At 40.4% G+C, this 23693-nt stretch overlaps 1 protein-coding gene and 1 long non-coding RNA gene across 5 annotated transcripts; both read left to right on the plus strand.

Annotated features, from left to right (window-relative positions):
• LOC125572177 lies at positions 1-4201 on the plus strand. The gene is made up of 2 exons (XR_007313655.1): positions 1-1472; positions 1529-4201. It is a non-coding gene; the product is annotated as an uncharacterized LOC125572177 (long non-coding RNA).
• A 2291-nt stretch (positions 4202-6492) lies between these two features.
• On the plus strand, positions 6493-23422 carry LOC5518312 (potassium voltage-gated channel subfamily D member 3). Of its 4 annotated transcripts, none has more exons than XM_032362916.2 (3): positions 6493-10461; positions 16513-17804; positions 22820-23422. In XM_032362916.2, exons 2-3 carry the CDS (start codon positions 16765-16767, stop codon positions 22992-22994), a joined length of 1215 nt encoding a protein of 404 aa, XP_032218807.1. In that variant the 5' UTR covers positions 6493-10461; positions 16513-16764; the 3' UTR covers positions 22995-23422. The 4 variants fall into 4 exon arrangements, with proteins under 4 accessions (XP_032218807.1, XP_032218806.1, XP_048588171.1 ...); XM_032362915.2 differs by having other exon boundaries at positions 6493-7313; XM_048732214.1 differs by lacking the exon at positions 22820-23422 and adding an exon at positions 18127-18508.
• The last annotated feature ends 271 nt before the right edge of the window (positions 23423-23693 follow it).

A 23693-nucleotide genomic window follows, 5' to 3' on the forward strand; every position in this document is an offset into this window, starting at 1 on the left:
ATCTAAAAAAGACGGCTGTTAAAAAAATCGCGTGTTATTTGAGCTCGACATGGGGTTGCGTTCGGCTTCATTATAATTCAAGAATTTGATTCCCCAATTTTTTTCTTTGCTGAATCGAAAGAAATAACACCAATCTTTGCTCAAAGTGCAAAATTTCTGCGAAAATCCATGTACCATCGGTTTTATAAGCCCCTAATTTAGACTATTATTCAAGTCGACATTTTTTATTGACATGTTTAGACAGCAATAAAATATACTTTTTTTGCCGGAAAAAGTAAAGAAACCACTCGATTTATACCTTATCAACTCCTTTCTAAGGATCTGTATCGCTATTTTTAATTCCGCGTATATTTAAAGAATATTTTGCGATTTTTTACGCAAGGTAAAAAATGCCCCCAAATCGGCGATTTTATAGGCAAAATCGTAAATTCGGAATTTCTCGAAAAATATTTAATGTATGTAACTCAAACTTTTTAACCATGATAAGGGAACCAGGGGCTAACTTTAAACCAATTTTGAGCGATTTTGAAATTTCTTATTTGGAACCCCTCAGTTGAATCTAAGGGACTGGTGCACTTAAGAATGGAGAGCTTAGAGCAGTACACAAGTCAAATTATTAATAAACAAATAGCCTAAAACGAACATTTTCAATTTTGAAATAGACCTACACTAGACCTACACTAAAAGCACACAGGGGGAAATAGACCTACCGTAAGAGCACTAATGGAACACAGGGGGATATAGACCTACCGTAAGTGCACTAATAGAACACAGGGGGATATAGACCTACCGTAAGTGCACTAATAGAACACAGGGGGAAATAGACCTACCGTAAGAGCACTCATAGAACACAGGGGGAAATAGACCTACCGTAAGAGCACTAATAGAACACAGGGGGATATAGACCTACCGTAAGTGCACTATTAGAACACAGGGGGATATAGACCTACCGTAAGAGCACTAATAGAAAACAGGGGGATATAGACCTACCGTAAGAGTACTAATAGAACACAGGGGGAAATAGACCCACCCGTAAGAGCACTAATAGAACACAGGGGGATATAGACCTACCGTAAGTGCACTAATAGAACACAGGGGGAAATAGACCTACCGTAAGAGCACTAATAGAAGACAGGGGGAAATAGACCTGCCGTAAGAGCACTAATAGAACACAGGGGGAAATAGACCTACCGTAAGAGCACTAATAGAACACAGGGGGATATAGACCTGCCGTAAGAGTACTAATAGAACACAGGGGAATATAGACCTACCGTAAGAGCACTAATAGAACACAGGGGGATATAGACCTACCGTAAGAGCACTAATAGAACACAGGGGAATATAGACCTACCGTAAGAGCACTAATAGAACACAGGGGGAAATAGACCTACCGTAAGAGCACTAATAGAACACAGGGGGATATAGACCTACCGTAAGAGTACTAATAGAACACAGGGGGAAATAGACCTACCGTAAGAGTACTAATAGAACACAGGGGGAAATAGACCAACCGTAAGAGTACTAAAAGAACACAGGGGGAAATAGACCTACCGTAAGAGCACTAATAGAACACAGGGGGAAATAGACCCACCGTAAGAGTACTAAAAGAACACAGGGGGAAATAGACCTACCGTAAGAGCACTAATAGAACACAGGGGGAAATAGACCAACCGTAAGAGTACTAAAAGAACACAGGGGGAAATAGACCCACCGTAAGAGCACTAATAGAACACAGGGGGATATAGACCTACCGTAAGAGTACTAATAGAACACAGGGGGAAATAGACCTACCGTAAGTGCACTAATAGAACACAGGGGGATATAGACCTACCGTAAGTGTACTAATAGAACACAGGGGGAAATAGACCTACCGTAAGAGTACTAATAGGACACAGGGGGGTATAGACCTACCGTAAGAGCACTAATAGAACACAGGGGGATATAGACCTACCGTAAGAGTACTAATAGAACACAGGGGGAAATAGACCTACCAACACAGGGGGAAATAGACCTACCGTAAGAGTACTAATAGAACACAGGGGGGTATAGACCTACCGTAAGAGCACTAATAGAACACAGGGGGATATAGACCTACCGTAAGAGTACTAATAGAACACAGGGGGAAATAGACCTACCGTAAGAGCACTAATAGAACACAGGGGAATATAGACCTACCGTAAGAGCACTAATAGAACACAGGGGAATATAGACCTACCGTAAGAGCACTAATAGAACACAGGGGGAAATAGACCCACCGTAAGAGCACTAATAGAACACAGGGGGATATAGACCTAGCGTAAGTGCACTAATAGAACACAGGGGGAGATAGACCTACCGTAAGAGTACTAATAGAACACAGGGGGAACTAGACCTACCGTAAGTGCACTAATAGAACACAGGGGGAAATAGACCTACCGTAAGAGCACTAATAGAACACAGGGGGAAATAGACCCACCCGTAAGAGCACTAATAGAACACAGGGGGAAATAGACCCACCCGTAAGAGCACTAATAGAACACAGGGGGAAATAGACCTACCGTAAGAGCACTAATAGAACACAGGGGGAAATAGACACACCCGTAAGAGCACTAATAGAACACAGGGGGAAATAGACCTACCGTAAGAGCACTAATAGAACACAGGGGGAAATAGACCTACCGTAAGAGCACTAATAGAAGACAGGGGGAAATAGACCCACCCGTAAGAGCACTAATAGAACACAGGGGGAAAAAGACCTACCGTAAGAGCACTAATAGAACACAGGGGGAAATAGACCCACCCGTAAGAGCACTAATAGAACACAGGGGGAAATAGACCTACCGTAAGAGCACTAATAGAACACAGGGGGAAATAGACCTACCGTAAGAGCACTAATAGAACACAGGGGGATATAGACCTACCGTAAGAGTACTAATAGAACACAGGGGGATATAGACCTACCGTAAGAGCACTAATAGAACACAGGGGGAAATAGACCTACCGTAAGAGCACTAATAGAACACAGGGGGATATAGACCTACCGTAAGAGTACTAATAGAACACAGGGGGATATAGACCCACCCGTAAGAGCACTAATAGAACACAGGGGGAAATAGACCTACCGTAAGAGCACTAATAGAACACAGGGGGAAATAGACCTACCGTAAGTGCACTAATAGAACACAGGGGGAGATAGACCTACCGTAAGAGTACTAATAGAACACAGGGGGAACTAGACCTACCGTAAGTGCACTAATAGAACACAGGGGGAAATAGACCTACCGTAAGAGCACTAATAGAACACAGGGGGAAATAGACCCACCCGTAAGAGCACTAATAGAACACAGGGGGAAATAGACCTACCGTAAGAGCACTAATAGAACACAGGGGGAAATAGACCCACCCGTAAGAGCACTAATAGAACACAGGGGGAAATAGACCTACCGTAAGAGCACTAATAGAACACAGAGGGAAATAGACCCACCCGTAAGAGCACTAATAGAACACAGGGGGAAATAGACCTACCGTAAGAGCACTAATAGAACACAGGGGGAAATAGACCCACCCGTAAGAGCACTAATAGAACACAGGGGGAAATAGACCTACCGTAAGAGCACTAATAGAACACAGGGGGAAATAGACCTACCGTAAGAGCACTAATAGAACACAGGGGGATATAGACCTACCGTAAGTGCACTAATAGAACACAGGGGGATATAGACCTACCGTAAAAGCACTAATAGAACACAGAGGGATATAGACCTACCGTAAGAGTACTAATAGAACACAGGGGGATATAGACCTACCGTAAGAGCAGAAATAAAACACAGAGGGAAATAGACCCACCCGTAAGAGCACTAATAGAACACAGGGGGATATAGACCTACCGTAAGAGCACTAATAGAACACAGGGGGATATAGACCTACCGTAAGAGCACTAATAGAACACAGGGGAATATAGACCTACCGTAAGAGCAGAAATAAAACACAGAGGGAAATAGACCTACCGTAAGAGTACTAATAGAACACAGGGGGATATAGACCTACCGTAAGAGCACTAATAGAACACAGGGGAATATAGACCTACCGTAAGAGCACTAATAGAACACAGGGGGATATAGACCTACCGTAAGAGCACTAATAGAACACAGGGGGATATAGACCTACCGTAAGAGCTCTAATAGAACACAGGGGGAAATAGACCCACCCGTAAGAGCACTAATAGAACACAGGGAAAAAAAAAGACCTACCGTAAGTGCACTAATAGAACACAGGGGAAAATAGACCTACCGTAAGAGCACTAATAGAACACAGGGGGAAATAGACCTGCCGTAAGAGCACAAATAAAACACAGGGGAAAATAGACCTGCCGTAAGAGTACTCCCCCCCCCCCCCCCCCCGAAGGTTACAAGTTTATTTTGAACGCCCCCCTCTATTAATCCTCACAGCTTAAAAACAAACGACATAAAAACTCCGGTAATATAAAACAAAACTGCCTTCTTGATTAATTTTAAGCAAGTAGCGTCTTGCCCAATGTCACGGAATAATACTGGTTACGCAGCTATAATTTACATTGATCCTGTCTAAAATTAGAACCCCACTGCATTTGGGTTTATTATATTGTTATATTTATAATGAAAAATAAACGCTTCTATCTTTTGAACTCGCCTCCCCCCCCCCCCCCCCCCACCACCACTTCTGACAATCGAAATTCAAATAACGCCCGGACTTGTATGAAATCATTCCTGTGAAAGAGAATCCTGAATTCCGAATCTCCTGCAAGGCGGCTAGCAGGCTATCGACTTTTAGACTTCGAACTATAATGTTGAATAGGATTTTGAAAATGCAGAAAATTCTCGAATTAAGAACCTAAGACGGAAATCTGCCCTTCGAGATGTAAAACATGTATTTTATACAATTTAACATATACGATGTTTATATTTTTAACACTATAACATATACGACGTTTAGCCAAGAAAATGAGTTTGTTTATTCTAATTAACAATTCACGGGGACCCTGTGGCCACAGGGTCTAAGTGTTTTATTTTCTTAAAATAAAGGCCACAAAGAAAAAGAGGCTAATTTTGTTTTGTCCGAATTTATTTACCAAAAGCTTACTATCTCAAACGCTATGTTGATGTTTTTGTGCATCAGTCCTTAATTAAACGTGAACTTTAGAAGCACACTAGCATACACACATTGGCACCAGTCGGGCCAAGACGGGACGCTAGCACAGTCTATTACCCGTGCAGTTCGGCAACCATGGACAGCTGTTTCGTCCTTATTAGGACTCGTCAGCATGGCATAGCCGGTTTGCCTCAGTTAAACTTCATCGGCAAAGAAAACTGCAGGGCGATTTCGACTCGGACGAAGTGCTTTAAACCACAGCTCAGATCCATGTGGGATCTAGAGCTGCGACCGGGCTAGCGTGATGCCAATTGTGCGGATCACGCATGCGACCTTTGCTAGTCTAAAACTCCGTCGGATAGCCAAACTATCCTTGCGAGTATGTATACATAAATGTGAACTTTAGAAGCACACTAGCATACACACATTGGCACCAGTCGGGCCAAGACGGGACGCTAGCACAGTCTATTACCCGTGCAGTTCGGCAACCATGGACAGCTGTTTCGTCCTTATTAGGACTCGTCAGCATGGCATAGCCGGTTTGCCTCAGGTAAACTTCATCGGCAAAAAAAACTGCAGGGCGACTTCGACTCGGACGAAGTGCTTTAAACCACAGCTCAGATCCATGTGGGATCTAGAGCTGCGACCGGGCTAGCGTGATGCCAATTGTGCGGATCACGCATGCGACCTTTGCTAGTCTAAAACTCCGTCGGATAGCCAAACTATCCTTGCGAGTATGTATACATAAATGTGAACTTTAGAAGCACACTAGCATACACACATTGGCACCAGTCGGGCCAAGACGGGACGCTAGCATAGTCTATTACCCGTGCAGTTCGGCAACCATGGACAGCTGACGGGTCCTAACAAGATCCATGTGGGATCTAGAGCTGCGACCGGGCTAGCGTGATGCCAATTGTGCGGATCACGCATGCGACCTTTGCTAGTCTAAAACTCCGTCGGATAGCCAAACTATCCTTGCGAGTATGTATACATAAATGTGAACTTTAGAAGCACACTAGCATACACACATTGGCACCAGTCGGGCCAAGACGGGACGCTAGCATAGTCTATTACCCGTGCAGTTCGGCAACCATGGACAGCTGACGGGTCCTAACAAGGACGAAACAGCTGTCCATGGTTGCCGAACTGCACGGGTAATAGACTGTGCTAGCGTCCCGTCTTGGCCCGACTGGTGCCAATGTGTGTATGCTAGTGTGCTTTTAAAGTCCTTAATTAAACACCATATCAAAAATTGTCGTTTTTGCCAAACGCGGTCACTTCCATATAAGGAAACTAATATATTTCTTTTTTGGGAAATCTGCATGTTTCTTGTAATTTTTTTGGTGAACCTACCACAGGGGCTTCGTAAACTGTATGAATTGTAACCAGAAAAGAAAAACAGTTACTGTGACCATCTTTAGTTAGTTGAGAAGGTCCCTGAAAAGAAACTAAGTTTTCTCGGTACCAGACCCCCAAAACGACAACGTTTTCTTCATATGTTCATGTTCCCCCCTTAAAGCCCTCTCTAACTACAGGGGGGGGGGGGGTAGTATGTTTTGAGAAACGACACTTATCCCCTGAAAAATCAAGACACAAGAGAATAAGATGACCAAGTCAAACCAAGTCACCAGAGCATAAGATAAAAACCAAGTCACAAGTAGAACAAATGATGTAAAAGCTTTTCATGATGTTTAGAGTACCTTACACTCTATGACTACTCTTCTCTGAAATGAGCCACTAACAAAGCGATAAGACAAAATAGATGATTAAATGCTTTCAGTTATACCTAAAAAGCGATAACATTTCGCAGATGAACCCTCAATATGATAAAAACACGACTTATTTTTTAAAATGAATTTTCATTATTGGGTCTCAAAAGCGGAACTCATTATGAGAAAAAAGCGCGGAGACACCTGCGATACGAACATCAATGATGTTTAATAAAAAAAATAGCAGCAGGCGAAGTGTAAGTATGCGCGACCAAACGTCAGAAAGTTCAATAAGAAGCGCAGACTTACGTTAATAGCTCTTGACGTAACCACCATAATCGGTATGTGTAATTAACCGCTTGTTGAACCTGGAGATGCGCGCATTACTGCGCTGATAATACATCGTGCTTAAGCTGTTCGTGGAGGTACCAGATGTTATCGACGGTGGTGAGCAAGTGAAGCAAGGTTATAGTAGCTCTCTTGGGGGCGAGCAAGGTAGGTTAAATATCGAAACAAAATGCAATTGTGATAGGGTCTGTGATAGTACTTGTTGTAGAAAAGCGTCTCTCTCTGGTAGCCATACTGTTGGGAGCTATTGATTACTTCGTTCATCTGAAATATTAGAATTTTTGGATTATTCAATTCAATAATCCAGTTTGACTGTGGTCCTGATGTAATTTAAAAAAATGGAATATCAATCCTACATTCCTTCAAATAAAAAAGAAAAAAAGAAAATCCAAAGAAAGAAAGAAAGAAAATCCGTCAAGTGCAAAGAAAAAATCGTCCGAGCATTGTAAATTGTCAGCGATGAAATGAAAATTCAAATTTGATTGAAACTCAGCAATCATTAGCAGTCGTTTGGGTTAAATGGGAATAGTCAAAGCAGCAATTACAATACCGGCCAAGGGGTACCGAATTCGCGCCTTATTACATAAGCAGTAAACACTGACCAATCAGAGAACCCATGGACACATTAGCTCGCCACTATCACGCCTATCGGTTAGCTGAACAGTAATTTAGTCAACTTGGTTGATTGCGTGTTTACACGAAGTCACAGAGAAACTCCCCTTAATTCTGTGGTTCTCATCCGTTTCTGATCCAGGATTAGAGGGAATTGTTAATTTGGATAATCCCTTAAGGTTTACCCTGCACTAAGAAAAATCTTAAAGAGATCCCTACTCATGTGTTTCAATCAACTCCGACCTTTTGCTCATCGTATCCGGACTATTATATCAAAGAAAAGGTGCAGCTGGTTTTTAAGCAGATTCGATGAGACATCACACTCGTTTACGTACTCGGCGTGCATAATCTCATTCTACTCCTGTAATCCCGTAAGACCGCGGCGGCCATTATCAATAGCTGCGATTTTCAATTTTCTGCGAACTCTCGTCGAAAACAATTCCATTAACTAAAATCTTTTTTGACGACCGGAATTACATTTGGGGCCTTTTTTTCATTGATCAGAGCATTGCAGACAGTTGGTGGGATTGGAAAGCATTATATAATGATAATAATAATAATAATAATAATAATAATAATAATAATAATAATAATAATAATAATAATAATAATAATAATAATAATCATAATCATAATCATAATCATAATCATAATCATAATCATAATCATAATCATAATAATAATAATAACAATGATAATGATAATAATAATAATAATAATAATAATAATAATAATAATAATAATAATAATAATCGATTTTTATAGCGCCACTTCTACTATGAATCCAGTGGCGCTTTACAATATAAAAATTAAGGTAACAATATTTTATATAAAGTATTTAAAACTTAGTAACTTAGACTAAACTAACTAACTGACTAACTAATTAGCAAACTAACTAATGAACTAACTAACTAACTAACTGACTAACTAACTAACTAGCTAGCCTGGACTAACTAACCAACAATTCAATAGAAAGAAAACTTAGTATAGGGGAAAAAATATATATATAAATATTAATATATAATGCTAGAAATGATAGGTTCTTTAAAACATGTTAAAAAGCACTTCTGAAAAGATGGGTTTTAACCATTGTCTTGAATTCATTCGCAATTTCTTATGTTCAGAGGTAAGGAATTCCACAGCCTAGGCGCAGTGTGTGAAAATGATTTATAGCCATAAGTTTTAAGATTGCACCTAGGCTCTACCAGTAAGGCTTTCTTTTCAGAGCGCAGACTTCTTCGTGGAACATAATGTGTAAGCAATTCATTTAAATAGGAAGGAGCTAGGCCATTTAAAGATTTGAAGATTAAAAGTAGTATTTTGAAATTTATTCTTTCGGGAATAGGCAGCCAATGGAGCTCCTGTAAGATAGGGGTTATGTGGTCAAATTTACGTACACCAGTGGGAATGCGTGCTGCAGAGTTTTGGACAGATTGGAGTTTACGGACATGTTCTTGTTTCAGGCCTGAAAGAAGCGAGTTACAATAGTCCAGCCCAGACGTGACAAATACATGGAGAAGTATCTCGCAGTGTTTAAATGAGATGTATTTTCTTATTTTTGCAATATTGCTTAGATGAAAAAAAGCTGATTTGCATATGTTCTTTACTTGTTTGTCCATTGACATTTCACTGTCGAACCATGTTTCAATGTTTTTTGCGGAATCAGATATCTCAACAACATCAGACCCAACATTGATGTGTTGGCCATTTCAGTGTTGGCCAATGTGAAATTGAAATATTTCTTTCGCACTTTTCTTTCGCATCAAAAATTTCCTTTCGAATATTCATAGAGTAATTTATCCTTCAATTCTCTCGTCGGAAAAAATGGCGTTCTCTTTTCCGCAAGTTGTTTTCACACAAAGAAAAACGTCAAACATCTCCAACTTTTGCCCGTTCTATTTCCAAATAGAACTGGGTCTAGCGCATGTCAGTTGGCGAAATGGTCTGGTTACAAAGGCTGGTCACGAGTCTTGACGTTGATCCCCTATGTAGCTGGGGTCGAGTGGGACCTTGGAGTTGGCGCGGCTGTTGATTGTGACACACACAGGGTACCCGCGCGATGACCACAAAAAACAAGTAGCATAGCTATACCATATTTCTATATCTATGGAGCTCCGCGAGCGGACTGCGGCCGCGCTGGCTCCGCTATGATAAAGTTGTATGATACGTAAACAGTGCCTATTTTTGGTTATATCGATTTACCTACTTATTATGCGAATATTCCAAATGGCCGAGCGGAGTTTGAAACTTGAATTTGTTTTGTTAGCGAGACGTCGCATCGCAAAAAGCGACCAAAACAGCAAAATATCCTGCTCTATACCAAGTTTGATATTTGATCGATGAGTCCCTGTGCTCGAAAGTAAAATATCGTTTGGGAAACCTTTTCAAATTGAGCGCTTTTATTGGAGACTGCCGTAAAATCGAACTCTTTTCGTAATGTTTACGTTTAGAAAAAGAGAAATATGAGTGTGATGGACCAAATTCTACGGCTTAGAACCTTGACAGGACTAAACTAGGATAAATGAGGATCATGGCATACTAAAACAATTTTCACCACAAGCCGAAACGAGTGCCCACAGGGTATGGTGAAAGTTGAGGAGAGCGGAGGTTGAATTGTGAGGATGAAAGTGCGAGTCAAGGCCCAACGTCTATACTTCAACAGGGAAAAATCGCCGTAGAATAGGTATGAAAATTCGTGTCAAAATTTAGCCGAAAAGCATTTTACCCTACCCTTGTCTCTCGGGGATTCGCTTCTTATCATTCTTTAGCAAAATGTCTTGCCCTGCGACCACCACAACAACATGGGGGGGGGGCACTCTGGCGGTAAACATGACTGTTGGTTCCGACAGATACGAACATTTTATGCCCTCAAAAAAATGGAACCGCGCCACCCCTAAGAATATACCTGCATCTGCACTCTATACCCAAAACTCCACCAAGAATAGATAGCCCCCCCCTTCCCCCCAAAAAAGTAACCCAAATCTGAGTTCTATTCGTAAAACATACAAAAGCTTGAAACTTGCCAGTCCCGTAAAAAAGTTTTAGAAGGAAAATTTGCTTATCAAATTTAATTTATTTTTATTCCCTTTTATAAAAAAAAAAAAAACAACTCTATCCTCCTCACCTCCGAGGCCCTAGTCAAAAAAAACCCGGTACAATTTTACTTCCTTGTCTTCGCACATTGTGTGAGCACACCACATGTGACATGCCCTCAGTCATCACAACCTCACTCCCCTTACCATGCATTTCTCAACCTTTAATTTTACACTCTATGCCTTTTCCTATTTGTCTGCACACACCATAAAAAAGCCCTCATTGAGTAAGCACATTACATAGCCACTCAAACCAGTGCCCCCCTCTAAAATCTAATGCTAGAAGGGCATAATATGTTAAAATAAGCATTTGCGATAAGAACTTTTGATGAATTAGCCCCAATACTCATCCTCAAAAATACCCAAACCTGAGTTCTATACATAAAATATACCAAGCATAGAAACTTATCTCCCAAATGAATACCCAAACCTACATTCTATAGCCCAAGCATACAAAATCTTGCTATAGGGGAGCTTCAACTCTCAGATTTGCTTATTAAATAAAATCAATTTTATTCCATTTTTATAAACAAAGACAACAAACAAACTCTGTGCAATAGGCACTGGGATAAAAAATGCTCCTGAAGTATCACCAAATATAAATATTTATTTTCCATACAGTATGATATCTATGACTGCACAATCATACTCCTAGAATCTCCAAGGCCTAGTAATCAAACCTGGTACAAGAGGGGTAAAAAGAAGGGCATAATGTGCTAAAATAAGCATTTGCGATAAGGACTTTTTGTCAAATTAGCCCCTCCCACCAAAAAATACCCAAACCTGAGTTCTATACATAAAATATACCAAGTATAGAAACTTACCTCCCAAACAATTACTCAAACCTATATAGCCCAAACATATAAATTCTTAATATCACTATAGTTTTAAAAGGGAGCTTCAACACTCAGACTTGCCAATCAAATCAAATTAATTTAATTTCCTTTTTATATAAAAAAAGACTCTTTGCACATATAATAGAGACTGGCGAGAAAAATATAAGCCTGAAGTATCACCAAATATGAATAGATATTTTCCATATGATATCTGCTCTAGTGAAGCTTGGAGCCTCTGGTACCCAGGGTATGACTATACTCCCATTCTCCTATTATCTCCAAGGCCTAGTAATCAAACATGGTACAAGTTTACTTCATCTTCACAACCTGTGTCACCACCCCCAATTAGACATACCCACCACCCACCACCCCTTTGCCACCACCCACCACCCCTTTGCCCCACCCACCACCCCTTTGCCCTTACCATGCCTTTTCCTCACCCTAGTTTACACTTTATGCCTTTTTCCATTTGTCTGCACACACAATGAAAAACACCCTCAATGGCTCTAACTTGGTGTTAGAACCTGTGTATTTTAATACACAGTATTTTAATACACAGGTTTTAATACACAGGTTTTAATACACAGGTGCTTAAAAGCACGATTTGTGTCACAGAACTTCCTTTTTTGATAAAATGAATCATGATGAAAACAGAGCTGGATATAATGAAGTCCTTTGGGGATGGTCCTGACACCGAGGTACACATACACCCCTCATTGAATAAGCACATTACATAGCCGTCATAATGTGAGCATTTGTGGTAAGGACTTTTTTTTACAACGAGTAATAGCAAACTAATGCAGCAATAAATAATGACTGCCATCCCTAAGATTTACTGATCATAGCAAATCTATTTATTCCAGGATCAAATATAAACATTTAAACAGTACTTTCATGTAGTGTCTTTAAATTGCATACAATAAACAGTGACTCGCGGCCAATCTGTATACGATTTAGCTTTATTTTTTTTAATGAGACTCGCTGCCATTCTGTATAACATTCAGTTTCAATATCTCAGCTAAAATTTTTCTTAGAGTGTCTTCATTCCGAGTGCGAAAGCAAGATAAATCCAGGGAAATTTTGTGCATTTGTATGACTTGATGAAACGTACAACTAGATAATTGGTGATCAATGTTATTGCCTGCTAGCAGTGGCTTACCCTTCCGCGTTCATTACAGTACGATTCGGTGAAGTCGTAAAAATAACCCTGCAAATGAGGTCTGTTGCCGATGAGAAACAACACAAATAGGGTATGTATGACGCACTGAGTCGGTGAAATCCCTGCTTAAACAGATAAGAAGAAATCACTGCTAGCAGAGAGTTAAAAAGCGGCGTTCAACATGATTTTCCCGATTCATCGGAACCGCCATTTTGTTTTCCCACTCTGAGTTGAGGCGTGTCCGCGTGAGACTGGGCATAGTAATACTCATCTCTGATTGGTTAATCAGATTGTTTATCAAATATAACCAAAAATGGTAATGTTCCGCACTGGTAAATGTGATTAATAACGGGCCGTTGCAGGGGATGGGACACTGGAGGCATGACATCGTATAAAATGTTTCCGCTGCTGACCGCTTTTTGGAGGTCTAGTGGGGATAATATCACTTGTTTCCGTCAGACCGCTTATTGGAGGACCATTTATTCGAGTTCCAGATCGAAAGATCGAAAAAGGTGAATGAAAGACGGCAATATTTGATGTCTGCATTGAAAACCTCGTTCTGGAATATCCCGCTATATATCTACGAATCAATACAAAAGTTACAAATAGTCGTGATCGTAAACCAGAAGAATAAATAGTCTGCCCTGAAGAAGTCGTTTTTTAATAAGACTTAAAAAGACGAATACCAGTTTTTGGTGAACCTCTATACATCTATATATGTTTATAAGGTAACTTGAACAGTTTTCTTTAGAGTTCAAATTTAGTTCCAGCTGTTTTCAAGCCGTCCTATCTCTTACCTTAACTCACAGATACAATTCTATTAAAATTATTATTGGCGGCACGTTAGTTAGTCTGTTAGTGTGATCTTTAAATAAAAGTATTGTCAAAATAATAATTGCTTGCCCACGGCGTCCCACATTTTTTAGCAGTGAAACGAGCTGTTTGTCGAATTCGTCACAAGATAAGATTGTAATTCGAATTTGAAAAAAAATTAACATTTTAATAATACAAAATTTCAATTGCTGTCTTCTCTCCCGGTGATTCGGATATCAGTATCGCACAGGAAAAACCCTTTTGACGTAGGATTTTTGGGGGGAGTCCGAGAAGTTTTATGCTACGCGCAACGTTCTGCGATACTAAATATCTTAATTATCTGGTCATAATTTTCGTAGCCCTTTTAACCGCCAAAGCATAATATGACAAAAAGAAAAGAATCTTTGTAAATAATAATAATAATATTGAATTTCAAACCACTTGATGCGTTACTGTAAAATAAACGAGTGCATGTATGGCAATTAACTTTGTCGACTTCGCGACAAGACAAAGCTGGGCACGCACCCTTGAAATGGTCCGAGTTAGGAAAACTCCTCCTGACTCCCTAAATACTTTGAACGCTTAACACCTGGGAAGACTCCCTAATTACTCCTTTAAGTCCAATAATTGTAGCTTCACTTGAACCCCTGATCATCTGGGAAGACGGAAAAAGAATTTGGTAAGAACAGGTATCATTTTGTTCCTTTTAGTTGATCCTAGTAGTTGTTATTGTTTTTTTCCGGTTGTTTTCTATCGAAAAAAGAAAGAGCCTGGATTAATTGTCATTCTTGGCGTCTAAATAATAAAACAACATTAGAGTATATAAGAAACGTACAAAATTAAATAAAAACTCACTTCTATCGCAATGAATCAACGTTTAATTTAATTCTAGTTCTGGTGAGAGAAATCAGGTGGCGGTAGGGTATTATGGCAATACTTTGATAGTGGTTGCGCTACGTTTGAAGACAATGCAAACAGATCTAATATTTTCTTTTATTTAGAAATGATAGAAAGTAAACAAAAAATATTTTTTTAGCAAAAAAGCAGTTTTTATTATCTTTAAGCTTTTGAAAAGTGTACCTTTAGCGATCCATTAAATCATAAAATTGCTTTTTCTATGATTTGCTGCCCTACACCCGCAGTGCTGAAGTTGATTTTGATTATATAAAAAAATAAAAAATAAAATATGCATGAGATCTTTACAAAAACAAATGCACAATACAAAATTCATGCGGAAGGAAAGACATAAAATTCCCTTTAACGTTTTCTCATAAAAAAAGAGTCAGACAAATGAGTTTGGAAGGAATTGTGTAAATATGAGGAATGACAGGTAGATTATCACTAAATATATATCTTGTTTATTCCTTCCGCTTGTTGTCGGCTCTCTATAAAAACAGTGTTAGTAGCAGCAGAGGTTGATGACTAATTAAAAGCACTCCAAAAAAGGAAACTCTTATTGGATGGTAGGATTTGTAATTCAATTCTTTTGGTGTGTTAATAATTGTTTTTTACTTGAGATTAGAACAAAGTCATAGCGGGGTGTCAGATACCTGTTCGGGTGATTTTCCATTTATTATCAGAAAATATTCGACATGCTAGAATAAGAAAGAAAACAACAATGCCTTTTCCCAGAAAAAAACATTGAAAAACCATTCGGAGATAACAAATGGTTGTTTGTATGCGAAGATAGCTCTTTGACGCGAAGGCCCAAATCGAGGTAAAGTACTACAAGGAACGAAGTCTCTTTCTAGCACTAACATCAACACACGTTGTTTGGTCTTGTGATTCCCCTGACGAGCAGCCGATTGTCCAAATTTCTCGCTAGTTCTTGGCTAACACAAATGCGCAATTTACTTTGTTTCATGACAAATTAGTAGTTTATATCGTTAGCAATTCGTCTTACGCTGAGCTGAATTTGGTATATGAATTGCTTCTTTGCTCGTGTAAATATTTTAACGCGTTTGCATGTTCAAATACAAATTAAAACACTTCCCTAAGAATAAAAGAAAAACTTACGCAATAAAATATAAAATAAAAGAAAAACTCTTTAGCGTTGCTAAGATAAACGCAGCATTATTTCGACAAACAAAAAGGAAAAGAAGAAGAAGAAAAAAAAAAAACCTTTTAGTCACAACTGATTTAAGATTTTTTACGATACCATTTTACTGCAAATGATAGTTTTCAAAGAAGAGGAAAAGTGTGGAAAGGGGTGGATCACGTCATAAACGAACAATTCAGCCAAAGTCAGCTAAATGTATACATTTTACACTATTTCAATTAACATTGTCCGTGCAATTATGGCCAATGGTAAATGGCAGTTCTACGACCGCAAGGTGCTTATGGGTATTGATTTTTTGTGAAAATAAAGGTGGAAATAAACTCAAGCGATGTCAGGACCATAAATTAATTACATTTAATGGGAAGTCGTATATTTTATCTATATGTTTTTCAATTTGGAGCACGGGATCCATGGGTCCTTTCAATCGTAGAACTGCCATTTATCAATCGCCATTTTCCATTTGCACTGACAACGTTTTTTACAATTGGTGTAAGTAAGCCTGCTCAGTATATCTCGGTCATTACAATACTGTGCACATATGGTCACTCTCAAATGCATGATTTCAGTGCAATTTAGTAGCAATTTCTCGTATCATTTCTCTTACTATTTCAGGGTATTATTGGATTTTCTTGACTTTTGTCGCTGGCCATGCGTCCCTAGCTCCCAATTATTCTCTTATAAAGCCAGGATATGTTAAATAACTTACTTTCTTGCCAATGCATTAATGTTTAATGCCTTCAAGATTAATCATTATTATTAATGGCTTGTTTGCCAGGTTGGCAGCAATCGCCGATGACATGTTTTGATCCGCTTGTTGGTTGATGCCGGTCAACCAACGTTGAGTTAAACTGCGGGCGTAAAGATCTGATGAAAACGTGTTCCCTTCAATGGATATTTGACAATGCTTTTATATTGTGGATTGACACCTTGTACCCTCTGAGAAACTAAGAGTCCTCGCGTCGAGTTCAAATCTATCTATTCTATTTACGGCTGCAATGAGACCTTGAATTTCTTTGTCTTTTCCTCTATGGTGGTAGTCATTGGTATGACTCTACAGAGCACATGCCAAAGTCTTAGTAATAGCAAACTTAAAGACGATCGTCGCATCACGATCAACGTCAGTGGGAAAAAGTTTGTTACCTGGGAAAAAACTCTGAGAAAGCATCCATCGACCTTGTTGGGAAGCGATCGCCTCATGCAGTTTTTCGATGAAACAAAAAGGGAGTTTTTCCTAGATCGAGATCCCCATATGTTTCGCTACATATTGAATTTTTACCGCTGCGGGAAGTTGCACACGTCATCCGAGGATTGCTACTCTGCATTCAAAGAGGAGCTAGGCTTCTATGGAATTCCGCCGGAAAATATAGAATCGTGTTGCTGGGAAGATAATACGAAAATATCTATACGAAAACCGCACAGAAAAAACCCATGCCGCGGGAATATTCCGTCATATAGGGGGAAGATATGGCTACTGATGGAAGATCCGAACTCGTCATTTTTAGGCGCCTTTATTCAATGTATTATTGGAGTAATCATATGCATTAGTATATTGTTCTCAATTTTAGAGACTATACGCAACGCCCGGGGGAGAACTCTACAACAATCATCACCAACGCTATTCACTTCTATTGATAGCATTTGCATCGGATTTTTTACGCTGGAATATTTATTACGTCTCTTCGCGGCGCCGAATCGACTGCAGTTTATAACGAATAAACTAAGTATAATAGACCTGCTGACAATTGTTCCATTTTACGTGGATGTGATAGTGACTAATTTCACCAGTACCGACGTCTTTCTTGGCGATGAAAACCCGCTGACACTCTTAAGGATATTACGTGTTGTGCGCATGCTCAAACTGTCCCGACACACCCGGCACATGCGCGTGGTAGGCCGGATGTTCAGGAGAGCAGTGGTCGACCTTGGGTTCCTGTTTTTTGGGTTCTTCCTGACTAACTTGCTGTTTTCTACGGTGATTTATTACTGCGAGCGTGGTCAAGCGGAGGGCAAGTTTACAAGTATCCCCGACACTATGTGGTACACCATAGTGACGATGATGACTTTGGGGTGAGTAACATTCATAGAAACATTGCGTCACACCCATTCTATAGGGGGGTAGGATGGTATTAGTGTTAATAGCGTTCCTTACCCTACAATGATCTTCTTGTGCCACGCCCAACCCTCTTGCTGTTGTGGAGTACTATATTCACGATAACCACTTTAGGGTAAGAAGTGTATAATCCACTACCCCTAATAGTTGTTTTGTCTTTTTATTGGAGTGAGTAATTTATAGAATTGCCTGGGAGTCATTGTGATTACTCACATTACGGTACAAAGCACTCAAATATTTACCCATTAATTGCATGCACAATTCATTTATTTCTTTTAGGGAAAAGGATCTATCATGGCCTACACTTTTCATTCCGAGACAAAAAAACCTTATGACAGAACCTTGCAATAGACTAGATACACTTATCATTTAGAGATAAAAAAAATCTTATGACATAGAACCTTGCAATAGCAAGACTAGATAGACAAAAAACCTTACAATGGCTGGACTGTTTCTCTTGAGTGGTTTCTGAGGATGCCCTGTGGGTGTACTCAAGTGTCACAAAGCCAAAATGGCTTTTCAAGGGTTGCTTCTTACTAATATCAATTACAGATCATTACATTTGCATTATATAAAATATCAAATAACTTTTGTATATCTCTTGTGTATAGTCATCGTTACTTTTTCAAATCACATGAATAAAAAACAAATGTTTTCTTTTTTTCTATGTTTTTTTCTAATTTATATATCTTAAATAAATTAATCCTATTTACAATGGGCACTGGTTTTCTAAAATGTGTGATTGATATTGAGATCAACTCGATGATTACCCACAAACATTTAATCTCTAAGATGAGTGAGCTAGCTACCGAGTGAGCTAGCTACTTAGCTAGCTACCGAGTGAGCTAGCTACTGAGCTAGCTAGCTACCGAGTGAGCTAGCTACTGAGCTAGCTACCGAGTGAGCTAGCTACTGAGCTAGCTAGCTACCGAGTTAGCTAGCTACTGAGCTAGCTACCGAGTGAGCTAGCGACTGAGCTAGGTAGCTACCGAGTGAGCTAGCTACTGGGCTAGCTACCGATTGAGCTAGCTACCGAGTGAGCTAGCTACTGAGCTAGCTAGCTACCGAGTGAGCTAGCTACTGAGCTAGCTAGCTACCGAGTGAGCTAGCTACTGTGCTAGCTACCGACTGAGCTAGCTACTGAGCTAGCTACCGAGTGAGCTACTACCGAGTGAGCTAGCTACTGAGCTAGCTACTGAGCTAGCTACTGAGCTAGCCAGCTACCGAGTGAGCTAGCTACTGAGCTAGCTAGCTACCGAGTGAGCTAGCTACTGAGCTAGCTAGCTACCGAGTGAGCTAGCTACTGAGCTAGCTAGCTACCGAGTGAGCTAGCTACTGAGCTAGCTACCGAGTGAGCTAGCTACTGAGCTAGCTAGCTACCGAGTGAGCTAGCTACTGAGCTAGCTAGCTACCGAGTGAGCTAGCTACTGAGCTAGCTACCGAGTGAGCTAGCTACTGAGCTAGCTACCGAGTGAGCTAGCTAATGAGCTAGCTAGCTACCGAGTGAGCTAGCTACTGAGCTAGCTACCGAGTGAGCTAGCTACTGAGCTAGCTAGCTACCGAGTGAGCTAGCTACTGAGCTAGCTACCGAGTGAGCTAGCTACTGAGCTAGCTACCTAGTGAGCTAGCGACTGAGCTAGCTACCGAGTGAGCTAGCTACTGAGCTAGCTAGCTACCGGGTGAGCTAGCTATTGAGCTAGCTAGCTACCAAGTGAGCTAGCTACTGTGCTAGCTACCGAGTGAGCTAGCTACTGAGCTAGCTACCGAGTGAGCTAGCGACTGAGCTAGCTACCGAGTGAGCTAGCGACTAAGCTAGCTACCGAGTGAGCTAACTACTGAGCTAGCTAGCTACCGAGTGAGCTAGCTACTGTGCTAGCTACCGAGTGAACTAGCTACTGAGCTAGCTACCGAGTGAGCTAGCTACTGAGCTAGCTACCGAGTGAGCTAGCTACTAAGCTAGCTACCGAGTTAGCTAGCGACTGAGCTAGCTACCGATTGAGCTAGCGACTGAGCTAGCTACCGAGTGAGCTAGCTACTAAGCTAGCTACCGAGTTAGCTAGCGACTGAGCTAGCTACCGAGTGAGCTAGCGACTGAGCTAGCTACCGAGTGAGCTAACTACTGAGCTAGCTAGCTACCGAGTGAGCTAGCTACTGTGCTAGCTACCGAGTGAGCTAGCTACTGAGCTAGCTACCGAGTGACCTAGCTACTGAGCTAGCTACCGAGTGAGCTAGCTACTGAGCTAGCTAGCTACCGGGTGAGCTAGCTATTGAGCTAGCTAGCTACCAAGTGAGCTAGCTACTGTGCTAGCTACCGAGTGAGCTAGCTACTGAGCTAGCTACCGAGTGAGCTAGCGACTGAGCTAGCTACCGAGTGAGCTAGCGACTAAGCTAGCTACCGAGTGAGCTAACTACTGAGCTAGCTAGCTACCGAGTGAGCTAGCTACTGTGCTAGCTACCGAGTGAACTAGCTACTGAGCTAGCTACCGAGTGAGCTAGCTACTGAGCTAGCTACCGAGTGAGCTAGCTACTAAGCTAGCTACCGAGTTAGCTAGCGACTGAGCTAGCTACCGATTGAGCTAGCGACTGAGCTAGCTACCGAGTGAGCTAGCTACTAAGCTAGCTACCGAGTTAGCTAGCGACTGAGCTAGCTACCGAGTGAGCTAGCGACTGAGCTAGCTACCGAGTGAGCTAACTACTGAGCTAGCTAGCTACCGAGTGAGCTAGCTACTGTGCTAGCTACCGAGTGAGCTAGCTACTGAGCTAGCTACCGAGTGACCTAGCTACTGAGCTAGCTACCGAGTGAGCTAGCTACTGAGCTAGCTAGCCAGATTACCGAAAAGCTCTAATCCTCCCCAGGGGCATTATATATTTTCTTTTGTCGTATAGAGGGGGTGGGGGGGGGGGGGGGCGGCTATCACATAGTATGGCTCAATATTGACAGAGATATCTTTTCCGTTTTTGACACTAGGTTTATTTTCCCCTTCACATGCCATACCTGTATTACTATTGTATTAATATTGTTATATTTACCATGACATTTCGTAGTCTTTAAAAAAATACGTATAAGTGGTTTTCTTGAAAAAGTGTTTTATGTAATATGGCTCGTAATACACTTTAAATATGTCAAATGATCTCTTTTCTTCTGCAATCTTTTATTATTTTTTCATACAAAGTTTTTGCAATTTTCTTTAGTAAATAAATATTTAGGCAACGTAGTTTGGCAAGTATACCACTAACTTGCCTCATATCCGGCCCCTTAAATTCTAATAATAATGGATGGTTTTCACCTTTCAATCATAAAAACAATATGATTGACTTACCACAGGCCCACTTAAATATACTCCGCAAAGATTTGATAAATACAGAAGAGCTAAACAAAATTGACAGTCAGAAAGTTTGAGAAGCGCACTGCTTGTTTTAAAGTGGAAAGGTTTAGTTTTCCCTTTTCGATCACAATAACAGGTGTGCTGGCTGGAGACTCTATCATACAGATGAGGGTCTATTGTTGTGCAATGACTCCATGTTAACCTTTCGTCTCTTGTTGTGTCATGATTCCATGTTAACCTTCCGTCTCTTGTTGTGCCATGACTCCATGTTAACCTTTCTTCTATTGTTGTGCCATTACTCCATGTTAACCTTTCGTCTCTTGTTGTGTCATGACTCCATGTTTACCTTTCGTCTCTTGTTGTGCCATGACTCCATGTTAACCTTTCGTCTCTTGTTGTGCCATGATTCCATGTTAACCTTTCGTCTCTTGTTGTGCCATGACTCCATGTTAACCTTTCTTCTATTGTTGTGCCATGACTCCATGTTAACCTTTCGTCTCTTGTTGTGTCATGACTCCATGTTAACCTTTCGTCTCTTGTTGTGCCATGACTTCATGTTAACCTTTCGTCTCTTGTTGTGTCATGACTCCATGTTAACCTTTCGTCTCTTGTTGTGCCATGACTCCATGTTAACCTTTTGTCTCTTGTTGTGCCATGACTCCATGTTAACCTTTCGTCTCTTGTTGTGTCATGACTCCATGTTAACCTTTCGTCTCTTGTTGTGTCATGACTCCATGTTAACCTTTCGTCTCTTGTTGTGTCATGACTCCATGTTAACCTTTTGTCTCTTGTTGTGTCATGACTCCATGTTAACCTTTCGTCTCTTGTTGTGTCATGACTTCATGTTAACCTTTCGTCTCTTGTTGTGTCATGACTCCATGTTAACCTTTTGTCTCTTGTTGTGTCATGACTCCATGTTAACCTTTCGTCTCTTGTTGTGCCATGACTCCATGTTAACCTTTCGTCTCTTGTTGTGTCATGACTCCATGTTAACCTTTCGTCTCTTGTTGTGTCATGACTCCATGTTAACCTTTCGTCTCTTGTTGTGTCATGACTTCATGTTAACCTTTCGTCTCTTGTTGTATCATGACTCCATGTTAACCTTTTGTCTCTTGTTGTGCCATGACTTCATGTTAACCTTTCGTCTCTTGTTGTGTCATGACTCCATGTTAACCTTTCGTCTCTTGTTGTGCCATGACTCCATGTTAACCTTTCGTCTCTTGTTGTGCCATGACTCCATGTTAACCTTTCGTCTCTTGTTGTGCCATGACTCCATGTCGATCATCACTCAATACCAATAAGAGGTCACGAATACCTTGGTTATCGATTGGTCATCGATTTCCAATATCAATCAATTGATTGATATCGATTGCTAATGATTAGTATCGATTGCGATTGATTATCGGTTTTATCGATTAAGTATTTCGGGCTCCATGTTAACCTTTCGTCTCTTGTTGTGCATTGACCCCGTGTTAACATTTTGTCTCTTGCTGTGCATTGACTACGTGTTAACATTTTGTCTATTGTTGTACCCTGACTCCGTGTTAAACTTTCGTCTCTCGGTGTACCACGACTTCATGTTTAAACTTTCGTCTCTCGGTGTACCATGACTTCATGTTTAACCTTTCGTCTCTTGGTGTGTTCAGGTATGGAGACATGGTACCAGTGACAGTGATTGGCAAAATGGTGGGCTCCCTGTGTTGTTTGATGGGCATAATGATGCTAACTCTGCCAACAACGATGATGCAAAAAAGTGCAACGGATGGCAAGAAAGTCGGCGCTTATAGCAATTTACCGAAAACGGTTCCACAGATTGACTGAGGGTTGACCGGGTAGTAATCTAGACCAGTAAGGCCTAGTTTAAACGCCGTTCCTTTCATGTGCCCTTCCAAATTTTTGGCACGGTCGAAATAGACAAAAGCACGCCTGGAAATTTAGACGCCCTTTAAACTGCTTTTGAACAGATTAAAATTTTTCATTTAAAACAGCATAGATATTTAAGCTCGTCTTTTAACATTTAATAATATAATATTTACAATTAGTAATATAATATTTATTTATAAAGCGCTTAAACTATCTGTACGCATTCTAAAGCGCTAAATAAAATTAAACAGAGAAGACAAAAATTACAATATAGAAATGAATAATACTACTTTATAGATTGTAGGCTAGTCGGAACAAATGTGTCTCCATAGCCTGTTTAAATGAAGTTATTCCCTTAATCCCTCTAATAAAGCTTGGTAATTGGTTCCAAAGTTCTGGACCAGCAAACGCCCTGTCCCCTAGAGTCCTGTCCTGAATGTCTTCTATATATGTCGTCTATATAGGCGACGCTTTTCATAGGACCAAAACAAAGATTCAGCCAATCAAATAAAGAATTGATTCGGGTGACGTCATCTTTCTAGTTTAATTCACTGCTATAAATATGGCAGATTTCAAAACAGACGTTTCTAAAAGTTTGGTTGAAAGCGAATCTGAGTAAATTGAAACCTAAAATCACATAAGCGAAACTTGCATAGA

The sequence above is a fragment of the Nematostella vectensis genome, chromosome 1 (genome assembly GCF_932526225.1).
Source record: "Nematostella vectensis chromosome 1, jaNemVect1.1, whole genome shotgun sequence".
Classification (NCBI taxonomy): Eukaryota; Metazoa; Cnidaria; class Anthozoa; order Actiniaria; family Edwardsiidae; genus Nematostella; species Nematostella vectensis.

Bases quoted from the DNA above. Each gene is read 5' to 3' on its own strand.
- LOC5518312 (XM_032362916.2), top strand. From the start codon at position 16,765: ATGGTGGTAGTCATTGGTATGACTCTACAGAGCACATGCCAAAGTCTT. The intron at 17,805-22,819 runs GTGAGTAACATT...TGGTGTGTTCAG, and splicing joins GTGACGATGATGACTTTGGG to GTATGGAGACATGGTACCAG.